Source organism: Coregonus lavaretus, assembly GCF_964263955.1.
Source record: "Coregonus lavaretus genome assembly, chromosome: 20".
Lineage (NCBI taxonomy): Eukaryota > Metazoa > Chordata > Actinopteri > Salmoniformes > Salmonidae > Coregonus > Coregonus lavaretus.
This window is the reverse complement of record NC_140007.1, coordinates 13904525-13928027: the sequence shown is the minus strand read 5'-3', so window position 1 is coordinate 13928027 and position 23503 is coordinate 13904525. Positions and strand designations below refer to the sequence as shown.

The 23503-nt window shown below is 41.0% G+C and overlaps 1 protein-coding gene across 1 annotated transcript; it reads right to left on the bottom strand.

Moving 5' to 3' along the window:
* Nucleotides 1-1335: 1335 nt before the first annotated feature.
* On the bottom strand, nt 1336-23028 carry LOC311147369 (5'-nucleotidase domain-containing protein 2-like). Its single transcript, XM_084184060.1, has 14 exons — nt 22550-23028; nt 21831-22015; nt 21641-21715; nt 21449-21504; nt 21235-21328; nt 20364-20492; nt 11841-11901; nt 11041-11143; nt 9765-9866; nt 9533-9614; nt 3765-3851; nt 3425-3565; nt 3021-3085; nt 1336-2868 (listed from the first exon to the last, which is right to left on the bottom strand). Exons 1-14 carry the CDS (start codon nt 22902-22904, stop codon nt 2607-2609), a joined length of 1797 nt encoding a protein of 598 aa, XP_084040186.1. The 5' UTR covers nt 22905-23028; the 3' UTR covers nt 1336-2606.
* Nucleotides 23029-23503: the final 475 nt, after the last annotated feature.

Below are 23503 nucleotides of genomic sequence, written 5' to 3'. Positions count from 1 at the left end.
AGTATTACTTTCTTAGCTATAGTATACATATCTCCCTGGCATATTACATTATTTATGAAGCAGCATACAACAATTTTTTTGGAATCACCTTTTTGTGCTGTGTTCACTTGAACAGGAAGGTGGCGCGGCGGTCCTTCTCCGGCAAATTTTGTCATCAAAGTCTGGCATTCTCTGGATTTATGGCGCTTTCAAGACAAATGGGAACTCTGAAAAAATACAAGGTCGAATCATGATGACGTCAGGATCTTCAGGTCGGAGCTCTAGAAAGAGGCCCAAGTTCCCGACTTGCAATTCTGAGTTGGATGACCGTTCAAAATGTATTTTCCCAGTCGGAGCTTGTTTTTTTCAGAGTTCCCAGTTGTCTTAAACACACTGAAGTCAGATTTCCCAGTTCCGAGTTTCCAGTTGTTTTGAGCGCAGCAGAAGTCATGCTGGATTGACAGCATGGCCAGTGTTGAATGATTATCGTTTTAAGCTTGGAAAAGAGACCCTTAAACCCAGACACCCACTCCACTGAATATCAGGCTAGTGATTGCTTTGCAATGCTTGCAGTTAGCCACTGATTCCTTCCAAACCACTCATTGTTGAATTTCCAACTTGTTGTGTAATGTTTATGTCCAATGGCCGATGAGCACCGATACGTTTTATCTATAATTTCTCTTTATTATGAAAAAGCATTTGCCGTAGATTGTCAATTTTTTTGTGTGTCATTTAGCAGATGCTGTTATCCAGAGTGACTTACAGTTAGTGAGTGCATACATTTTTCATACTGGCCCCCAGTGGGAATCGAACCCACAACCCTGGCATTGCAAGCGCCATGCTCTACCAACTGAGCTACAGGAGGCCCATTCATGATAGATGATGATGACTGCTAGCTAAGATTTTGAAAGTATGATGTTGACATTATCAGTCCAATCAAAGCTACTGTAGATATAACGTGATTTGACGTCATTTTATCTGTGGCCAATGACCTTGAGCTTTCTTTTTTTTTTTTTTTTTTTTTTTTACATTTTAGTCATTTAGCAGACGCTTTTATCCAGAGCGACTTACAGTTAGTGAGTGCATACATTTTGGATGGACACTTCTAATATAACTATGGCAGCACCCAAGGGGCTTCAATGTTCGAGCTCTACCCTTAGATTTGGTGGTGACATAGTGTCCCCATGAGTGACAGAACACTGAGCCAATCACGGTGCAACTAGAGAACATTACCCAATCACGGCGCAACTAGAGAACATTACCAACCCCTACGCTCTGTATTTTCCGCTCACCACAGAAAGCACTGAGCTAGGCTGAAACACCTGCATTTTGTAGCTGCCTTACTCAAGAAAACAAAAAAGAGACCATGTTTGTATGCGGCTCTATTAACTCAATGATTATTTGTTTATTTTTTTTTACATTGTTTCAAAACTGATACGTGACACGTTTTAATGTCAAAATAACATGCAAAACAGGCAACAAAAAACACAGGCTCTGCCCCACCTGCCCTGAATGACGGGTCGCCACTGGCTGTCCCACAGAGACCAATGGACTGACAGCCAGGAGCCAATATATAAACCATTGTCAGCTAAATTACACTTTTATTTTGTATCACTCAACTCTCATTTATGAGTCTCGTTTATGATAGGGAGATACCCTATTTGTATTGTTGATGTGTTTCTGCAGTCATGGTTGGATAAGTACTTATAACTCATATTTATTACTTTGAAGTGACACAAATGGCTAATTAAGCTTACATCTATACATTTCAAGCTATATTAAGCAAGAAAATAAAATGTCATTTTATTTGGGACTTAAAAGTTTTACAGTATAAAGGACTTGCATTAGCCTATGTTTTATTATTGATAAACAAAAACATGTATGATGTGTAACTATTTGTCATTTTAAAAAGTGTTAATTCATGGTTGCAAAAATGCCACCCTGATTCAAGAATTACCCAAAATATATTTCTAGCGACTGCACCAACTTAGCTTGCCCTGAACCTCTGGCAACAATCATCATCATACTGCAATGTGAATGGTCATACTCACATACAGTAACAGCCAAGACTATACGCCAATTCATTTAAGATCCATTACTCATAACTCAAACTGATGAGGTCATAAGATGTGTCATTACATGACATCAGTCTGTTACAGTGAAGTTAAATTAAGTACATGGTTAAAATGAGAAGAGAGAAAAAATAGTAATCAAGTAACAGATATCCAAACCATGTACCAACAGTTAATGTTAAAATTGTTTTTGATTACAAGTTGCAACCTCAACTTAAACTAACCTAAAAAGTAACAAAAGGCTTAACCCATCAAATGTCCTTGCCAACCAAGTGATATTGAGTAACTTGAATAGCCAGATATTTTCCTGTAGGCTGGTTCAGAGGGGTTGGGTTAAATACGGAAGACACATTTCAGTTGAATGCATTCAGTTGTGCATCTGACTAGCTATCCCTCTTTCCCTTCCTTTTCACTTTCCCTACTGGCATCCAACAACCCAGCAGGTGGCACTCATGATCTGTGCACCATGCCCCAACTCTCCTTCCTCTCAGCATAGCCTCAGTTCCTGCCTCTTTATATTCAGTTTGAGGTTTGGGAGACCTCGGAGCGGCCCTCTCAGCGGATGTGAGCCATCTCCTCCAGAAAGGGAGTCTTCATGCAGCCAGTGCAAAGCTGGTCCATCCACAGGGGCGCCTCGTGCTGCAGGGGGGTGCGACGAGGGTAGAAGGTGTAGGAGAGGTCGTATTTGAGCAGACAGCTGATGGACGCCATGTAGAGGTCAGAGAAGCGACACAGGCGACGGGAGAAGAAGGTGGGGTTGTGGCAGGTGCGGAAAATGCTGCCAAAGTGAGGGTTGAACAGGTTCTTGGTCACAGCTCTGTGAGGGGGAAAATGGAAGAGGGTAGAAGGAAGTTCATAGGTCTGTACGAAGCTTGTCAAGTCAAAATGACACTGAATCCTTAAGGTCTGACTAGCTGTCCGACGGTCTTGATAAATTAAGTATAATTGATCTACTATAACTACACTCACCGAAGCTCTTCTCTCTCCTTCAACCAATCCTGTAGAACTTCCTTTGACTCTGAATCTCGATGCATCTGCACAGGTTCAATAAAAAATGTTTTACTTGAATACTTTCATCTCAACATTCAAGAAGTACATGGTGTCAAGTGTCTCCTTTCTTAATTGCATGGCTGATGGTTAGCAAAATCATAATATTAGCTTGTTGTAGTCATGTTTTTTGTGTGGGTACAATTGATTGGGAATACATCCCATAAAGGCAATATTCTTCAAATAAATCTCTCTCATTCAGTGTCCATCCAAAGTCTCTACACAATCCCAGCTCCCTCATGGTAAATGCAACATATGTAGCTTAACCTATTGCTTTGACCTCACAGTTTGCTGAGTTCTATGTTGTAAAACACCCTATAGTGTACCTGCATGCGTTCCAGCAGACCGGTGAGTGCCTGCAGCCAGGTGAGACTCTGTGCATACTGCTCCGTGTTCACCACCCTGGTCTCCACCTCCAGCTCTGGTACTATGGCCCCCGTCCGCCAGCCGTGACGCAGCATCAGGTCCTGCAGGAGAGCATGAGTAGTCAGCGCAGTTCAACGACTAGCCACAGCATTCCACAAGTTATTACATTGTAAGCACAACATTGCGAGGCACAGTCCTTAAAACAAATGAATGTGTGCATTTCCTGTGTTCTGAAATCACATTCACACTGCCTGTATCAGTAACCAAAAGTTCAGACTAACTAAATATAGTATGACTCACTGCCAAGTCACTGTACAGATGATCTCCAAAGTAGAGCACCTTGGATCCCCTCCATCCTGTGAGCCTGAGAAAGTCAAACAAGTTGCCCTACAACAAGGAGACAGGAAAGATGATTAAAGGTCCAATGCAGCCGTTTTGATCTCCATATCAAATCATTTCTGGGTAACAATTAAGTAGCTTACTGTGATTGTTTTAAATTAAAATGGTCAAAAAGAAACAAAACTAGCTTTTTAGCAAAGAGCAATTTCTCAAGCAAGAATTTAGATAGGAATGTCTGGGAGTGGTCAGAGTGGGGTTGGGAAAATGGAAGAAAAAACACGTATTGGCAGAGAGGTTTGGAACTCTTTCTTATTGGTCTATAAACTAATTTATCGCCCACCCGGCAAGCCAAAACTCCATCCCACCAAAAACAGGCTGAAATTTCAGGCGGTCTTTTCAAACAGCTCTTACACTAAAGGGCATTATCATCATTTTCACAATTTCATAGTATTATTCCAACCTCATAGTGTAGACATATACAGTGGGGAAAAAAAGTATTTAGTCAGCCACCAATTGTGCAAGTTCTCCCACTTAAAAAGATGAGAGAGGCCTGTAATTTTCATCATAGGTACACGTCAACTATGACAGACAAATTGAGATTTTTTTTTCTCCAGAAAATCACATTGTAGGATTTTTAATGACTTTATTTGCAAATTATGGTGGAAAATAAGTATTTGGTCCCCTACAAACAAGCAAGATTTCTGGCTCTCACAGACCTGTAACTTCTTCTTTAAGAGGCTCCTCTGTCCTCCACTCGTTACCTGTATTAATGGCACCTGTTTGAACTTGTTATCAGTATAAAAGACACCTGTCCACAACCTCAAACAGTCACACTCCAAACTCCACTATGGCCAAGACCAAAGAGCTGTCAAAGGACACCAGAAACAAAATTGTAGACCTGCACCAGGCTGGGAAGACTGAATCTGCAATAGGTAAGCAGCTTGGTTTGAAGAAATCAACTGTGGGAGCAATTATTAGGAAATGGAAGACATACAAGACCACTGATAATCTCCCTCGATCTGGGGCTCCACGCAAGATCTCACCCCGTGGGGTCAAAATGATCACAAGAGCAGTGAGCAAAAATCCCAGAACCACACGGGGGGACCTAGTGAATGACCTGCAGAGAGCTGGGACCAAAGTAACAAAGCCTACCATCAGTAACACACTACGCCGCCAGGGACTCAAATCCTGCAGTGCCAGACGTGTCCCCCTGCTTAAGCCAGTACATGTCCAGGCCCGTCTGAAGTTTGCTAGAGTGCATTTGGATGATCCAGAAGAGGATTGGGAGAATGTCATATGGTCAGATGAAACCAAAATAGAACTTTTTGGTAAAAACTCAACTTGTCGTGTTTGGAGGACAAAGAATGCTGAGTTGCATCCAAAGAACACCATACCTACTGTGAAGCATGGGGGTGGAAACATCATGCTTTGGGGCTGTTTTTCTGCAAAGGGACCAGGACGACTGATCCGTGTAAAGGAAAGAATGAATGGGGCCATGTATCGTGAAATTTTGAGTGAAAACCTCCTTCCATCAGCAAGGGCATTGAAGATGAAACGTGACTGGGTCTTTCAGCATGACAATGATCCCAAACACACCGCCCGGGCAACGAAGGAGTGGCTTCGTAAGAAGCATTTCAAGGTCCTGGAGTGGCCTAGCCAGTCTCCAGATCTCAACCCCATAGAAAATCTTTGGAGGGAGTTGAAAGTCCGTGTTGCCCAGCGACAGCCCCAAAACATCACTGCTCTAGAGGAGATCTGCATGGAGGAATGGGCCAAAATACCAGCAACAGTGTGTGAAAACCTTGTGAAGACTTACAGAAAACGTTTGACCTGTGTCATTGCCAACAAAGGGTATATAACAAAGTATTGAGAAACTTTTGTTATTGACCAAATACTTATTTTCCACCATAATTTGTAAATAAATTCATAAGAAATCCTACAATGTGATTTTCTGGGAAAAAAATTCTCATTTTGTCTGTCATAGTTGACGTGTACCTATGATGAAAATTACAGGCCTCTCTCATCTTTTTAAGTGGGAGAACTTGCACAATTGGTGGCTGACTAAATACTTTTTTCCCCCACTGTACACTGAGTGTGCAAAACATTAAAGGACACCTGCTCTATCGATGACAGACTGACCAGGTGAATCCAGCTGAAAGCTATGATCCCTTATTGATGTCACTTGTTAAATCAACTTTATCAGTGTAGATGAAGGGGAGGAGACAGGTTAAAGAAGGATTTTTTAGCCTTGAGACCATAGAGACATGGATTGTGTATGTGTGCCATTCAGAGGGTGAATGGGCAAGACAAAATATTTAAGTGCCTTTGAACGGGGTATGGTAGATGGTGCCAGGCGCACTGGTTTGTGCTGTGTTATTCATGCTTAACAGTTACCTGTGTGTATCAAGAATGGTCCACCACCCAAAGGACATCCAGCCAACTTCACACAACTGTGGGAAGCATTAGTCAACATGTGCCAGCATCCCTGTGGAACGCTTTCGACACCTTGTAGAGTCCATGCCCCAACGAATTGAGGCTGTTCTGAGGGCAAAAGGGTGGATGGGGGTGGAACTCAATATTAGGAAGGTGTCCTTTATGTTTTGTACACTCAGTGTATATGAAACACACATTTTCGACTGCACTGGGCCTTTAAGTTTTAATGCTTGAAGTAAAAACTGAGGAAATAAGGCAAAAAAAGGACTGTGGATTGGCAGAACTATAACATGACTAATTACAATTCATATAAATATGTGGTCAAGGACGTGGTCTTCCACCAAATTCTGCTGAGGCCTTAGCAGCAGACAACTATTGGCCTTGACTATGGGTCCATCTGCCAATGATGTTGGCAGTGCTCTTAGGGTGAGAGGAAAAGTACTGCATGGTTAGCATGTCCTACTGTGGCAATTAGGGTTGCAAAGCTACCAGTAATTTACCAAAGTTAACAGAATTAACAGGTAATCTATGTCAATCTATGGTAACTTTAATAATTTATACTTGAATAAAAATGTATTAATATATAGTATAAATTTTTTATATTTGTGTCCATATTGTCCATGCGTTTCTAGCGAATAGACTATATGGTTCAACAGAAAAAAAGCTTAATTCATGGGGAAAAAACATCTAAATCAGCAATGGCATTATTTTCAATGAACTCTGCAACTCTTTCAACTATTGACTTTTTTTCCCCAACTGCCACCAGTTTGGTGCAAAAACCTTTACAACAAAGACATAGTAAAATAAATGTGTGTAAAAAAAAATATAAAAAGGATATTTCATGCTGAAACCCTCATATTAAAACACCAGTGGTATTCACTAAGTTGATGGTTTATATTTAGGATAATGTTTTACAGCTTTGTCATTCAAATTTTTAGTTTAGAATCATCTTATTTGATTATTTTATATTTACATGTGACAAGGCCACACAGAGGGCCAGAGATAATAGGAAGTACCCACAAAGGCCACACTAGATATAATCTGATAAAATAACATCTTAAATCACCAAAATTCTGGTAGTTTACAGGTAAACTTCGTAATTTTCCAGTAATATACCCTCCATTTGCAACCCTAAAGGCAATACTTGTCACAGCATCAAAATATAAACCACTTTTCACCAAACCTGATCTATTTTCAGCTACAACAGGGAACTAACTTCAAGGACAAGACTAACATCTTTGCGTAGGATTCAAAGGCCATCATTGTAAGACCAGCCTAACTCAGACTAGGGACATTTGATTCAGGTTGACTAAATAGTAACTTGTGACGTGTGGAACTTTAGTTCAATAGGCTTACAACACCAAGGTTGTGGGTTCGATTCCCATGGGGGACCAGTACGCAAAAGTATGTAAATGTATGCACTCACTACTGTAAGTTGCGATGGATAAGAGCATCAGCTAAATGACTAAAATGTAAAAATGTAATGATAGTCCAATCATGTGTCATTCACTTCCCACAGTAAAAGGAACAAATGCGACTGACATTGTGAATCTCACAAATTAGCGCAATCTGGAACGCAAGCAGTCAATGCTGGTAAGTCCTGCAACTGAGTTAGTCACTTTGCAATTTAATAGACAAGTTCATCATTTACAAACTGGCAAAGAACTTTGGCCCACACGCTAACGTATCATTTTAGTTAAATATACACAGTGCATTCGGAAAATATTCAGACTCCATTACTTTTTCCACATTTTGTTATGTTACAGCCTTATTCTAAAATTGATTAAATTGTTTTTTTCCCCCTCATCAATCTACACACACACAATACCCCATAATGGCAAAACGAAAACTGGTTTTTAGAAATGTTTGCAAATGTATATAAAATAAAACACAGAAATACCTTATTTACATAAGATTTCAGACTCTTTGCTATGAGACTCGAAATTGAGCTCAGGTGCATCCTGTTTCCATTGATCATCCTTGACATGTTTCTACAACTTGATTGGAGTCCACCTGTGGTAAATTTAATTGATTGGACATGATTTGGAAAGGCACACACCTGTCTATATAAGGTCCCACATTTGACAGTGCACGTCAGAGCAAAAACCAAGCCATGAGATCGAAGGAATTGTCCGTAAAGCGCCGAAACAGGATTGTGTCGAGGCACAGATCTGGGGAAGGGTACCAAAAACTTTCTACAGTGGCCTCCATCATTCTTAAATGGAAGAAGTTTGGAACCACCAAGACTCTTCCTAGAGCTGGCCGCCCGGCCAAACTGAGCAATCGGGGGAGAAGGGCCTTAGTCAGGGAGGTGACCAAGAACCCGATGGTCACTCCGACAGAGCTCCAGAGTTCCTCTGTGGAGATGGGAGAACCTTCCAGAAGGACAACCATCTCTGCAGCACTCCACCAATAAGGCCTTTATGGCCAGATGGAAGCCACTCCTCAGTAAAAAGCACATGACAGCCCACTTGGAGTTTGCCAAAAGGCACCTAAAGACACTCAGACCATGAGAAACAAGATTCTCTGGTCTGATGAAACCAAGATTGAACTCTTTGGCCTGAATGCCAAGCGTCACGTCTGGAGGAAACCTGGCACCATCCCTACGGTGAAGCATGGTGGCAGCGTCATGCTGTGGGGATGTTTTTCAGCGGCAGGGAGACTAGTCAGGATCGAGGGAAAGATGAACGGAGCAAAGTACAGAGAGATCCTTGATGAAAACCTGTTCCAGAGCACTTAGGACCTCAGACTTGGGCGAAGGTTCACCTTCCAACAGGACAACGACCCTAAGCACACAGCCAAGACAACGCAGGAGTGGCTTCGGGACAAATCTCTGAATGTCCCTGAGTGGCCCAGCCAGAGCCCGGACTTGAACCCGATCTAACATCTCAGGAGGGACCTGGAAATAGCTGTGCAGCGACGCTCCCCATCCAACCTGACCGAGCTTGAGAGGATCTGCAGAGAAGAATGGGAGAAACTCTCCAAATACAGGTGTGCCAAGCTTGTAGCGTCATACCCAATAAGACTCTGCTGTAATCTCTGCCAAAGGTGCTTCAACAAAGTACTGAGTAAAGGGTCTGAATACTTATGTAAATGTCATATTTCTGGGGGGGGGGGATTCTTTATAAATGTGTTATTATGGGGTATTGTGTGTATACTGATGTGGAAAAAAATCGATTTAATTCATTTTAGAATAAGGCTGTAACGTAACAAAATGTGGAAAAAGTCAAGGGGTCTGAATACTTTCTGAATGCACTGTATACAGTAATACTTCTGGGTAATGTCTCCGCTCCTACCTGTTTGTAGATCTGGCCCTTATCCAAGCTCTTGATCTTGTCCCACTGAAGGTCCCCGTTGCCATCCAAACGTCTGAAAGGTCTGCAAATAGCAAATTTGATCAGGTCACACAATGACCTGAACAGTATGTAGAGTGCTCTTGTTTTCTGTACATTTGTGTGAAGAACAAGAATGTAGAATTTCGACACTTCTTGGTTGGGAGTATAAAGATATGCCGAATATCAGACTTACTTGCCACAGTTATTGAAGAAGTGTGGTTTATCAGCTTGAACAATGACAAGGTCAAAGAAGTCCCTCCAGTCCTTTCCTACCATGTATTTCATCCCTTTGTCTCTAAATAATTAGGAAAACAGCTGGTTAGTCAACAACCACGAAATGTACAGCTACTGTTAAGAGCTGAAAGTGCCCACAGACGGCGTGTCCATAAGGCCCGTTTTTTTTACAAATAAAAGCAAAGCTTCCCCTAAAGTCAATTGAATTAAATTGCCAAAATTATATAACCTAATTAAGCTACTCCTGTGTATACAAATAAATACAATCATTCAAAATAGGCTACTATACCAGAAAGCATGATTTGGCCACAGAGAATCATTAGATGATTATTTAATTTTTTAATAGATGACTGTCAAGTTGCAACTGTCAGTGAAAGGTAGAGAGCCCCAGCCAGGCACATCGCAGTATTTCAAAATACAATCGTGAGAAAACGATTGGCTATATTGGCTATATTGCTGTAAAGAGAAGACAAAAATCCTCTAAATCTATCTTTTAGTTATCAAAATTCTCAACTTAATTGAGCAACCAGTATAGCCTATTTTATTGGCACCAGCGGAGAGCATATCCCCGGTGAGTGTGCATATTCACTCTTTACCATTGTTGGATCAGTGCCACATGAAAGTTTGTTTTTGGACAATTTCCTCCTCCAGGTTAGATGGACATCATATTGTATTTGTGTCTCCCCTTCTCATAGGCCTATTATATGGATCAGGCAACGTTGTTTTTATTGATCTGCTTGTCAGTGTCAGCAGAGTAGGCTACCCTGTAATTTGTTGTATTTAAACATATTCTGCTAATGTCTCCAGTCATATAAAGTGTAGTAGAATTGCATGAAATGTGTTCATAAAAAGGCCAAATTCTTCCCGTGCAAAGAAAGGATAAGATATGTATCTGCTATAGACTACAGCCTAGGTCTGCTCTACGCCACAACGCGCTCAGCCATGCATTGAACAGTATTTTTTGCAAACAGAGATCGAGTTATATTATTAGCCTAAATTATGACTATCCAATCTACTCGTCACATTACAAATAGTAGGCTATCTTACATAAGTCTGCAAATGCGATGATCCATTAAATGCTTTATTATAAAGGTGCATTTTTATGGTGAACATTAGCTTCCCCAAACAACTTGAAACTCACGCCGCCGCCTATGCCAGAAACCAAATCAGTAACCTGTATGTGTATCTCTGATTTATTTAACTGTCAGTTTGATTTGGTTGATGGTGACACTCACACAAAGCTAAATGGGCTGTTGGTTATAAGGAAGAGCTTCTTGCCATGGCTGGCCAGACGGTGCAGAACTGCGTATGTCTCATGTCCTCTGAGAATATATTTCTCTGTGGGAGGAAAATGAGAACAGAGGGTCAATTCAGACTGGAATATCCCCTTCCCCTGAGTATTTCGCAAGTATGTAAATATTCCACTTCCGTCAGAACATGTTGTCCCTTGGAGGAAACTGGCAGCTTTGTCCATTGGGAAACAGGCATGTATCATTTAAGGCATTTAAAGTAATTGTGAGACAGCAGAGTATAAAGAGACATATTATAATGTCCTGAAATTTTCCTGATAAACCTTAACTCTGTAAACACATCTTTAAACAAAACTTAATTAAGATTATAAATTGTCAAGTGTACTGTCATTTTTATATACACTTAAAAGTATGTTAATATTTTTGCACTTTAAAGTATGTTAGCAACATTTTATCAATTATCTTGACTTCCCCTTGGCCATGGTTTTGGAAGAAAGTGATTTAAAATACTTGATGAAAATGTGTACTGCTTTATTATCTTATCATAACCCCAAAACTATTATCTGCAGGGCAGTTAAATTGCTCTACCGTTTAGGTTTTCAAATAGAGAATATGAACAGTGAATCAAGACAACACTGCTTTTTATATAGGGGATATTCACAATGTTCAGTTTTTAAAAAACTGCAAACTGGGCGTGGGTGAGATGGGGAGCATCCCATACAAACATATTTGGGATTGAATATCTAGAAGCGAAGATGAAAAGAACCCACAATTGTATATCTCACCCAAGTCTTGCATTATCCACTTGTACATGTAGCCTTTGATATGCACCATTCCAATGGCATCCTGAGGAAAATAAAAGTGTGGATAAACTCAACTTTCACTGAGAATGTTTGTCTACAGTTGTCTTGCTCAAGGTCTAAAGACATTTCTGACTTGACTTCTGAACACTTTTGAGGGCTTACTACTCCCATCTAAAAAGGACATTTAACCAGCCACATTTTTTTCCAACATGGTTCTCCTCTCTTGGTAGAGATCCATTGAATGTTTCCGGAGTGTGCTATAAAGATCTAGCATCCCTATAACTGGGAAGTAGACAGTATCGAGTCAACTGCTGCTGCGCTCAGGACTGATTTCTGAGATTTCATGTCTACAACTTCATCGGCAAGCTGTAAAACTATCGTAAATAAAGCACAAGCTACATGCTGTTTATCAGTGCCCAAAACCACTAGCTAGCTAAGTTCCATCTGTGTTTGTCAATGAAGCTAGCTAGTAGCTAGCAGGCACAATGAGCAGCAGGCCACGTTAGCTAAATCAGCTTATCAAGTCACTGGTGAGTGGCAAAGAGCTTCGGTGCTGTTTTGTTTTGAACTTTCTCACGATCTATTACCGGAGTGAGAGTCTGTCTGGCAGTGTTTCATAGCAAATCATGTTACAAAACAGGTCGCGGTGGGACACATGGGGGCCATACTTGCGAACATTAGAAAAGTGCATCAGTCAATTAAAATCGTTGACGTCGTTGCACGTGATTAAATGCTGTTCCCATTACAGTCCCTTGCAAAAGTATTCATCCCCCTTGGCTTTTTCCCTATTTTGTTGCATTACAACCTGTAATTTAAATTGATTTTTATTTGGATTTCATGTAATGGACATACACTAAATAGTCCAAATTAGTGAAGTGAAATGAAAAAAATAACTTGTTTCAAAGAAATTCTAAAAAATATGTATATGTATTCACCCCCTTTGCTATGAAGCCCCTAAATAAGATCTGGTGCAACCAATTACCTTCAGAAGTCACATAATTAGTTAAATAAAGTCCACCTGTGTGCAATCTAAGTGTCACATGATCTTAGCATATATATATATATATATATATATACACAGTGGGGAGAACAAGTATTTGATACACTGCCGATTTTGCAGGTTTTCCTACTTACAAAGCATGTAGAGGTCTGTAATTTTTATCATAGGTACACTTCAACTGTGAGAGACAGAATCTAAAAGAAAAATCCAGAAAATCACATGGTATGATTTTTAAGTAATTAATTTGCATTTTATTGCATGACATAGGTATTTGATACATCAGAAAAGCAGAACTTAATATTTGGTACAGAAACCTTTGTTTGCAATTACAGAGATCATACGTTTCCTGTAGGTCTTGACCAGGTTTGCACACACTGCAGCAGGGATTTTGGCCCACTCCTCCATACAGACCTTCTCCAGATCCTTCAGGTTTCGGGGCTGTCGCTGGGCAATACAGACTTTCAGCTCCCTCCAAATATTTTCTATTGGGTTCAGGTCTGGAGACTGGCTAGGCCACTCCAGGACCTTGAGATGCTTTTTACGGAGCCACTCCTTAGTTGCCCTGGCTGTGTGTTTCGGGTCGTTGTCATGCTGGAAGACCCAGCCACGACCCATCTTCAATGCTCTTATTGAGGGAAGGAGGTTGTTGGCCAAGATCTCGCGATACATGGCCCCATCCATCCTCCCCTCAATACGGTGCAGTCGTCCTGTCCCCTTTGCAGAAAAGCATCCCCAAAGAATGATGTTTCCACCTCCATGCTTCACGGTTGGGATGGTGTTCTTGGGGTTGTACTCATCCTTCTTCTTCCTCCAAACACGGCGAGTGGAGTTTAGACCAAAAAGCTCTATTTTTGGCTCATCAGACCACATGACCTTCTCCCATTCCTCCTCTGGATCATCCAGATGGTCATTGGCAAACTTCAGACGGGCCTGGACTTGCGCTGGCTTGAGCAGGGGGACCTTGCGTGCGCTGCAGGATTTCAATCCATGACAGCGTAGTGTGTTACTAACTAGTGTGTTACTAACTAGTGTGTTACTAATGAGGGAAAAAAGTATTTGATCCCCTGCTGATTTTGTACGTTTGCCCACTGACAAAGACATGATCAGTCTATAATTTTAATGGTAGGTTTATTTGAACAGTGAGAGACAGAATAACAACAAAAAAATCCAGAAAAACGCATGTCAAAAATGTTATAAATTGATTTGCATTTTAATTAGGGAAATAAGTATTTGACCCCTCTGCAAAACATGACTTAGTACTTGGTAGCAAAACCCTTGTTGGCAATCACAGAGGTCAGACGTTTCTTGTAGTTGGCCACCAGGTATGCACACATCTCAGGAGGGATTTTGTCCCACTCCTCTTTGCAGATCTTCTCCAAGTCATTAAGGTTTCGAGGCTGATGTTTGGCAACTCGAACCTTCAGCTCCCTCCACAGATTTTCTATGGGATTAAGGTCTGGAGACTGGCTAGGCCACTCCAGGACCTTAATGTGCTTCTTCATGAGCCACTCCTTTGTTGCCTTGGCCATGTGTTTTGGGTCATTGTCATGCTGGAATACCCATCCACGACCCATTTTCAATGCCCTGGCTGAGGGAAGGAGGTTCTCACCCAAGATTTGACGGTACATGTCCCCGTCCATTGTCCCTTTGATGTGGTGAAGTTGTCCTGTCCCCTTAGCAGAAAAACAACCCCAAAGCATAATGTTTCCACCTCCATGTTTGACGGTGGGGATGGTGTTCTTGGGGTCATAGGCAGCATTCCTCCTCCTCCAAACACGGCGAGTTGAGTTGATGCCAAAGAGCTCGATTTTGGTCTCATCTGACCACAACACTTTCACCCAGTTCTCCTCTGAATCATTCAGATGTTCATTGGCAAACTTCAGATGGGCCTGTATATGTGCTTTCTTGAGCAAGGGGACCTTGCGGGCGCTGCAGGATTTCAGTCCTTCATGGCGTAGTGTGTTACCAATAGTTTTCTTGGTGACTATGGTCCCAGCTGCCTTGAGATCATTGACAAGATCCTCCCGTGTAGTTCTGGGCTGATTCCTCACCGTTCTCATGATTATTGCAACTCCACGAGATGAGATCTTGCATGGAGCCCCAGGCCGAGGGAGATTGGCAATTATTTTGTGTTTCTTCCACTTGCGAATAATCGCACCAACTGTTGTCACCTTCTCACCAAGCTGCTTGGCGATGGTCTTGTAGCCCATTCCAGCCTTGTGTAGGTCTACAATCTTGTCCCTGACATCCTTGGAGAGCTATTTGGTCTTGGCCATGGTGGAGAGTTTGGAATCTGATTGATTGATTGCTTCTGTGGACAGGGTCTTTTATACAGGTAACAAACTGAGATTAGGAGCACTCCCTTTAAGAGTATGCTCCTAATCTCAGCTCGTTACCTGTATAAAAGACACCTGGGAGCCAGAAATCTTTCTGATTGAGAGGGGGTCAAATACTTATTTCCCTCATTAAAATGCAAATCAATTTATAACATTTTTGACATGCGTTTTTCTGGATTTTTTTGTTGTTATTCTGTCTCTCACTGTTCAAATAAACCTACCATTAAAATTATAGACTGATCATTTCTTTGTCAGTGGGCAAACGTACAAAATCATCAGGGGATAAAATACTTTTTCCCCATACCACACACACACACACACACACACACACACACACACACACACACACTTCTGAAAGGCCCCAGAGTCTACAACACCACTAAGCAAGGGGCACCACCAAGCAAGCGGCACCATGAAGACCAAAGAGCTCTCCAAAAAGGTCAGGGACAAAGTTGCGGAGAAGTACAGATCAGGTTTGGGTTCTAAAAAAATATCTGAAACTTTGAACATCCCACGGAGCACCATTAAATCCATTTTTAAAAATGGAAAGAATATGGCACCACAACAAACCTGTCCAGAGAGGGCCACCCACCAAAACTCACAGACCAGGCAAGGAGGGCATTAATCAGAGAGGCAACAAAGAGACCAAAGATAACCCTGAAGGAGCTGCAAAGCTCCACAGCGGAGATTGGAGTATCTGTCCATAGGAACACTTTAAGCCGTACACTCCACAGAGCTGGGCTTTATGGAAGAGTGGCCAGAAAAAAGCCATTGCTTAAAGAAAAAAATAAGCAAACACGTTTGGTGTTCGCCAAAAGCCATGTGGGAGACTCCCCAAACATATGGAAGAAGGTACTCTGGTCAGATGAGACTGAAATTGAGCTTTTTGGCCATCAAGGAAAACTCTATGTCTGGCGCAAATCTAACACCTGTCATCACCCCGAGAACACCGTCCCCACAGTGAAGCATAGTGGTGGCAGCATCATGCTGTGGGGATGTATTTCCATCGGCAGGGACTGGGAAACTGGCCAGAATTGAAGGAATGATGGATGGCGCTAAATACAGGGAAATTCTTGAGGGAAACCTGTTTCAGTCTTCCAGAGATTTGAGACTGGGACGGAGGTTCACCTTCCAGCAGGACAATGACCCTAAGCATACTGCTAAAGCAACACTCGAGTGATTTAAGGCGAAACATTTAAATGTCTTGGGATGGCCTAGTCAAAGCCCAGACCTCAATCCAATTGAGAATCTGTGGTATGACTTAAAGATTGCTGTACACCAGCGGAACCCATCCAACTTGAAGGAGCTGGAGCAGTTTTGCCTTGAAGAATGGGCAAAAATCCCAGTGGCTAGATGTGCCAAGCTTATAGAGACATACCCTAAGAGACTTGCAGCTGTAATTGCTGCAAAAGGTGGCTCTACAAAGTATTGACTATGGGGGGTTGAATAGTTATGCACGCTCAAGTTCTGCTTTTTTGTCTTATTTCTTGTTTGTTACACAAAAAAAAATATTTTGCATCTTCAAAGGGGTAGGCATGTTGTGTAAATCAAATGATACAAACCCCAAAAAAATCCATTTTAATTACAGGTTGCAAGGCAACAAAATAGGAAAAATGCCAAGGGGGGTGAATACTTTCGCAAGCCACTGTACATAACCTGGCACATTTAGCCCTATGCTAACCTGAGCAGGTGGCAGTGATTATTTTCTTGTAACAAATTCTGCATCAGCCTATCAAAGATCTTAAACTTTATATCCATCAACCAATGGCATTTCTTAAAATAGGTCAACTTGGCCACCGGAGGGCTATTTTAAACCTCAAAATTCAAGGTTTACTTTTCCTCCGCTTGGTCCTTCTCAAGTGTAGAGTGCCAATATTGCATGATGCATCGTTGATTAGACAAAATTCAAAAGGCACATTTTCGTATATATGACAAAATCCCACATTTCTGCTAGTCTGTTTCACTGTGGTTTTAGAGTCAAAGTGGTTGACTAAAACCACAGCGCACATTAACCGTGGGTTCGAGCCCCCCTCGCGTCAAGCATTTTTGTTAAGGAAAATACTGTTCACTGCTGGTCCTCGATGCTCGATTCAAATAACTGATGTGACAAAGTGGATGATTATAAAAATGCATATAAAACATTGTACATGTAAAGTGTAGCCTACACGTCTATGCAATTTGGTGGCCAAGTTGACCTATTTTAAGAAATGCCATTGGTTGGTGGATATAAAGTCTAAGATCTTTGATAGGCTGATGCAGAAATTGATGATACAAATATTGTGGGGGCTGTTTTGGTAGACTTCAGTGCGGCTTTTTACATTATCGATCATAGTCTGCTGCTGGAAAAATTTGTTATGGCTTTACATCCCCTGCTATATTGTGGATAAAGAGTTACCTGTCTAACAGAACACAGAGGGTGTTCTTTAATGGAAGCCTCTCCAACATAATCCAGGCAGAATCAGGAATTCCCCAGGGCAGCTGTCTAGGCCCCTTACTTTTTTAAATCTTTACTAACAACATGCCACTGGCTTTGGGTAAAGCCAGTGTGTCTATGTATGCGGATGATAACACTATACACATCAGCCACTACAGTGACTGAAATGACTGCAACACTTAAAGAGCTGCAATTAGTTTCAGAATGGGTGGCATGGAATAAGTTATTCCTAAATATTTCAAAAACTAAAAGCATTGTATTTGGGACAAATCATTCACTAAACCTCAACTAAATCTTGTAATAAATAATGTGGAAATTGAGCAAGTTGAGGTGACAAAACTGCTTGGAGTAACCCTGGATTGTAAACTGTCATGGTCAAAACATATTGATACAACAGTAGCTAAGATGGGGAGAAGTCTGTCCATAATAAAGTGCTACTCTACCTTCTTAACAGCACTATCAACAAGGCAGGTCCTGCAGGCTCTAGTTTTGTTGCACCTGGACTACTGTTAAGTCGTGTGGTCAGGTGCCACAAAGAGGGACTTAGGAAAATTGCAATTGGCTCAGAACAGGGCAGCACGGCTGGCCCTTGGATGTACACAGAGAGCAAACATTAATAATATGCATGTCAATCTCTCCTGGCTCAAGTTGAGGAGAGATTGACTTCATCACTACTTGTATTTGTGAGAAGTATTGACATGTTGAAAGCACCGAGCTGTCTGTTTAAACAACTAGCACACAGCTCAGACACCCATGCATACCCCACAAGACATGCCAGAGGTCTCTTCACTTTCCCCGAGTCCAGAACAGACTATGGGAGGCGCACAGTACTACATAGAACCATGACTACATGGAACTCTATTCCACATCAGGTAACTGATGCAAAACATACAAATACACCTTATGGAGCAGCGGGGACTGTGAAGCAACACAAACATAGGCACAGACACATGCATACACATGGATTTTGTGTTGTAGATATGTGGTAGTAGAGTAGGGGCCTGAGGGCACACAGTGTGTTTTGAAATCTGTTATGAATGTATTGTAATGTTTTTAAAATTGTATAACTGCCTTAATTTTGCCAGACCCCAGGAAGAGTAGCTGCTGCCTTAAATATATTCATAATCATCATTCACAAGGTTTTGGCTGCATTTCTCAACACACTAACACAATAAATTTAATTCTACATTTCAAAGGGGAAAACAACTCATGTAAAATTCGAACCCTTGCCACAATCTGCGACCATTACGTGGAGCTAAGCACTCTACACAGAAAGCTATTTGACCAGTCAGTCAAACACACATGATCTAGTTGCTTTGATTATCAGAACGTACCATTAGACTTCTGTTAAGGACGCTTTCATAGGTAAGTGCAATTGTGTCTATGATTTTAATTGGCTGATGCGAATTTTGAGAGTTCAACTTAAACTTTTTATAATGTTCGCAAGTATGGCCCCATGATGATCACAAATGGCTTTTGATTTTTGGAATGTTGACAAGTGACAGTTGGGATGCAAGTGCGCATCGTCTCAATTCTCATTTTGCCCAAAACTGTGGAAGACTCGAGTGATCACTATCAAACACATCAGCAAGAGGCCACTCGATAAAGGGCTTATGGGCCAAGTATTGTCTTATCGTCGCTGTCTGATGAAAACGTCACCTCCAAAACAGAAACTTTTCAGGAAATTTGAAAAATTACCATATTTTCCCATTAACGAAAATACATGAAACTTCAGAAGCTATTTTGAATAAATGTTCTTCTTCCTAGAGTCATGAAATGTTCAGCATACATTGAGGAGTAAATGCTTTGAATAAATGTAAAAATAAAGGCTAAAATGTTATCAGACAGCGACGATATGTAAACAAGTCTGAGGCACTGAGTAATGTGGGCAGGTCTGTCTTACTGCCTGTTGGTTCTGCCACACAGTTGAATAGAGCGCAATCAGAGCAGCTTTTTCTCCATGCATGACAATTCTCCCTAGGTTTTACCATCCCGTGTTAGTCGACATGATCGACATCAAAATACAACCCTCAAAATATCCAATGAATCTAGGAATGTAACAGCTTCCCTAAATCTCTGTTTTGGAAAATACTGACTATGACCAAATTAATGCTATTTACACTTTTTTTGTACTTTTTTACACTAGAGTCAATGTTTATGACTAATATCAATGCAACATATGCAATTTTCAACCAGATAAGTTGGTTTTTGAGTTCAGCTGCCATTTAAACTGAATGAGAAGAACAAATGGGGAACTTTTCACTATGTCTTGAAAGCATTTGAACAGAGCCCAACACATTGGTAACTTGGCAGGCACACCGACATATATTTGTCTTTCTTTAGCTCTGCCCAACCTTTTCCATTTAGACACACTAAGCATTAGTAAGTGGCTCCATTTGAAGGGGAGGGAGAGGATGAATTAATGAGCTTTTGGCACACTGGACTGACCGACACAGCATGAAAAACAAAGTTTACCCACATTCCCAACTGCCATGCACACTGGTAGACAAACGGACAATTCACTGACATTGACTTTGGTGCAACTACTCAGGAGTCAGGGTGCAGCAATGCACTAAGTTAGCCTTTTTAGTTTAAAGCCTTCTATTTTCAGAACCAGCTATTTGCCCATATTTTTAAAATTGGTCCCACTTTGAATGTCTGAATTAAAATAAAGTATTATCTTTGGATTCAAGTGCGTCAGAATGTGGGTATGTTTTGTTGCTGAATGCACTCACCGAAACGTCTTTGTAGAGATGACCAGGGTCATATTCAATGTCATTGGAGTTGAAGTAGTCATTGGCAACTGCCAGGAGAGTCATCTCTGGGATGGAGAAAACATCCATGAACTGCTTCATCATTGGACCCTGTAAGATAACGTTAGCCCAACGGGATAGAAGCGGAGCATCAGAAATAAAAAGAAACATATCTGATTATTACAAATGATTTTGTCTATAACAGATCTTATTACAGATAATCCGACATAAATACCATCTTATTCCAAACCAAGTTATACATATTCATACACACCAGTCAGTTTATAGATTTTTATTCCCGTAGTACATTATGAGAATACCAACCATTTGGTTAGTAGGCTATTTAATCAAGTGGGCAAATAAACTCAACTTCTCCCAAAGCACTGAGAAAACAGAGCAATAAAGGAGTGGGAACATGCATATTTCTACAGTAGCTGGCCTAAAGTCTCCATAGGATTCTTTGTGATTAAAATAAAGAATGTGGTGTAGAGCAGGTCACGGACTTGGTAAAACTGTATAAATGTTCTGTTTTAGTGCCCTTACCATGTTCGTAGTTGGTATCCCTATATGTCTAAGGGCTATCTTACCCATTGCATCCCATTATTTCTGTCTTTGTGCTTGTGTCTTATAGTTACTGGCATTGCAACTAGAATTAATTGCAATTGTGAACTATTTGACTTTAAAGCGCATCGCTTTTGCATGTGCTTATTATGCACTATTTGCTTGCTTTTCAACATTTAGGCTTATAGGTCAAATATGTTTATGCACAATCTCCGATCCTTGTTTTTTATCTAGCTCATCTGTTCAGGAAGTTACAGGCGAGTGTTGTCGAAGAATGTGGTGAAGTAGGGACCTTTCCATAGAAGCCACTGACTTCCTGAAGAGGGACATGGTGAGTTCCACCATAGAGCTCCAAAACCTCCTCATCTGGAACAGGCTTCAGACCCCTGTGGGAATTAACATCTCTCTCACTATGGTCTCTTGACTACAGTATTTAATCCATGACATAGCATTGTTGTTAGAAAAAAACTTTCGTTTTACATATATTCACCCAGCAATTATCTCACCTGTATACAGTCCCCAGCTGGATGTAATGGAAAGCATCTATTTTCATCAACAGTCCCTGCATGAAAAACAATTGTATTACCTCAACTACCATTTCACTCTAGTAAAAAAAATAAAAATATTCCAGCTATTTTCTAACTTTTCCTGTTGAATGTTTATACTATAAGCTTTCATACACCAATGAAAGCACTTACCTTCTGAATGTCATAGTGGAGACCACGTGTAGCGAAGTTGGGAATATAGTCATACTTGCAAATGCCCTCTGGATACTGTTAGGGGAGTTAAAAGTAACAATTTAACTAATTCAATCAAACAAACAATGTGCATCATGAACATTTGTATGAGGATTTGAGGCAAACAGCGTCGCATTTCCATCAAACAAACCTTGTAGTGTTTGACAAGGAATTCTCGAGCTGTATTGTAGATCATTGTATCAAGAGTGTTGGAGTACAGAGCGAGCGTATAGTCATAATCAAAGCCATAGATGTCCACTTCGTCCAAGTCAACCTCATTGTTGGCATAGATGGTGGAGGGGTTCAGTAAGTTACATACACCTGGAGGAATCAGATCTGCAGAAAAGGAGGGGGGACTTTAAACAAAATACCTAATCTACCATGAGCAGTCTTCATGATTCGTCTTCAATGCATTGTGTGCGTAAACTGAAGTCTGGCCTGACAATTTTGGGCAGTAGGGGCCTTTAGTTAAAAATGGCAAGATATGTATTTCATTAGGTTATGAACATTTCACTCACAGTTGGAACATCAAATCGAAGTTTATTACAGACATAATAATTGGAATGGGAGGGGGGTGTTATTATAAAAGACTAGGTATATTAGTTTATTAGTCAACCTTATTCTAATCAAGGGGGGAACTTCATTACTAAAAATGACAAACGAGGTTGAAAGGTTTCCAGATTGTAGCAATAATACAAGTTGATATGGCAGCAGTCTAACATTTGTCATCTGACAACCAACAATCGATCTGGTATGGATGGAAAAACTGTATTGACAAAAAGGGAAATAGGTTAGTGATTATACAGTTTCAGTTGGCAAAAAAACTAACATATTTTAGGCAAACTTTAACATGACATAAAAACATCTTACCGTGCACAAGCCGTTTCATTTCATTATATCTTGACCAAAGGTAAGTCCTGGAGTCAATCTTGGGTCCTGTGAATGCCCTTTCAGACAAGGTAGGCGACACCTCCTTCTGTTTGTTGCCCGCGACTTGTCTGTGATTTGCGGGTGATGGAGAAGTTGGGATGGCTGTGGACCCAGCAGGCTGGATACCTAAATTTGATCCACAACTTTGTTCATTTTCGCAGCATTTTCCTAGTTGGGTGGTCGGACCTCTAGATGCCACGCTACCACAAGAAGCCACAGAAACTTTGCAAAGCGACGTTGACTTACTTGTCTGCCATAACGCATGGCTAAACGTTCTTATTTTTTGACAGGACATTACTACCTGGCATTTATCAGAGTATCTTTAGAACGCTCTCTCATTCACACCCTATGTAGTGGATAGCCTTCAATAGCCAGTGATTCTGACGCACAAGAAAGATACATCGTATCTTCGACACTCCGCCTCTTCCTCTCTTGTATCAACCTCCTCATCGAATCACGCACCGTGAGACGACGACTGATTTGACGTTCAGCCTATGGTGGGAAAGAATGCAATCTTCCCAAAACGTGTTTCCATGCGCAGTTCAACCTACGCCTGCTACGTGACTGAACTAAGCCTCCAGCTGGCAGGAGCATCCCCTGCAGCTTCTTGTGTCTTATTTCTTTTTCATGGATTCAATATTTATAAAACGTGGGAACCATAGTTTGATTAAATCTAGGTTTTATTCTAATAATCAAAATTTCATAAAATTGTTTGTGGTGAAAAATCGGGGTTACATGTAATTTGCCCGCAATGGGATTCAACAAGTGGTTTCCCGCAGTAAGAAGTTACCCATCAACAGTCGTGGTCAAAAGTTTTGAAAATGACACAAATATTAATTTTCACAAAGTCTGCTCCCTCAGTTTTTATGATGGCAATTTGCATATACTCCAGAA

What these genes read in the sequence shown, in the direction of transcription:
- LOC311147369 (XM_084184060.1), bottom strand. Translation starts at nt 22,904, where the DNA reads ATGTCCTGTCAAAAAATAAGAACGTTTAGCCATGCGTTATGGCAGACA. An exon ending in AACAGCCCATTTAGCTTTGT is followed by an intron (nt 9,867 to 11,040) that starts GTGAGTGTCACC and finishes CTAATTATTTAG; the next exon opens with AGACAAAGGGATGAAATACA. An exon ending in AAGGAGAGAGAAGAGCTTCG is followed by an intron (nt 2,869 to 3,020) that starts GTGAGTGTAGTT and finishes TCCCCCTCACAG; the next exon opens with AGCTGTGACCAAGAACCTGT.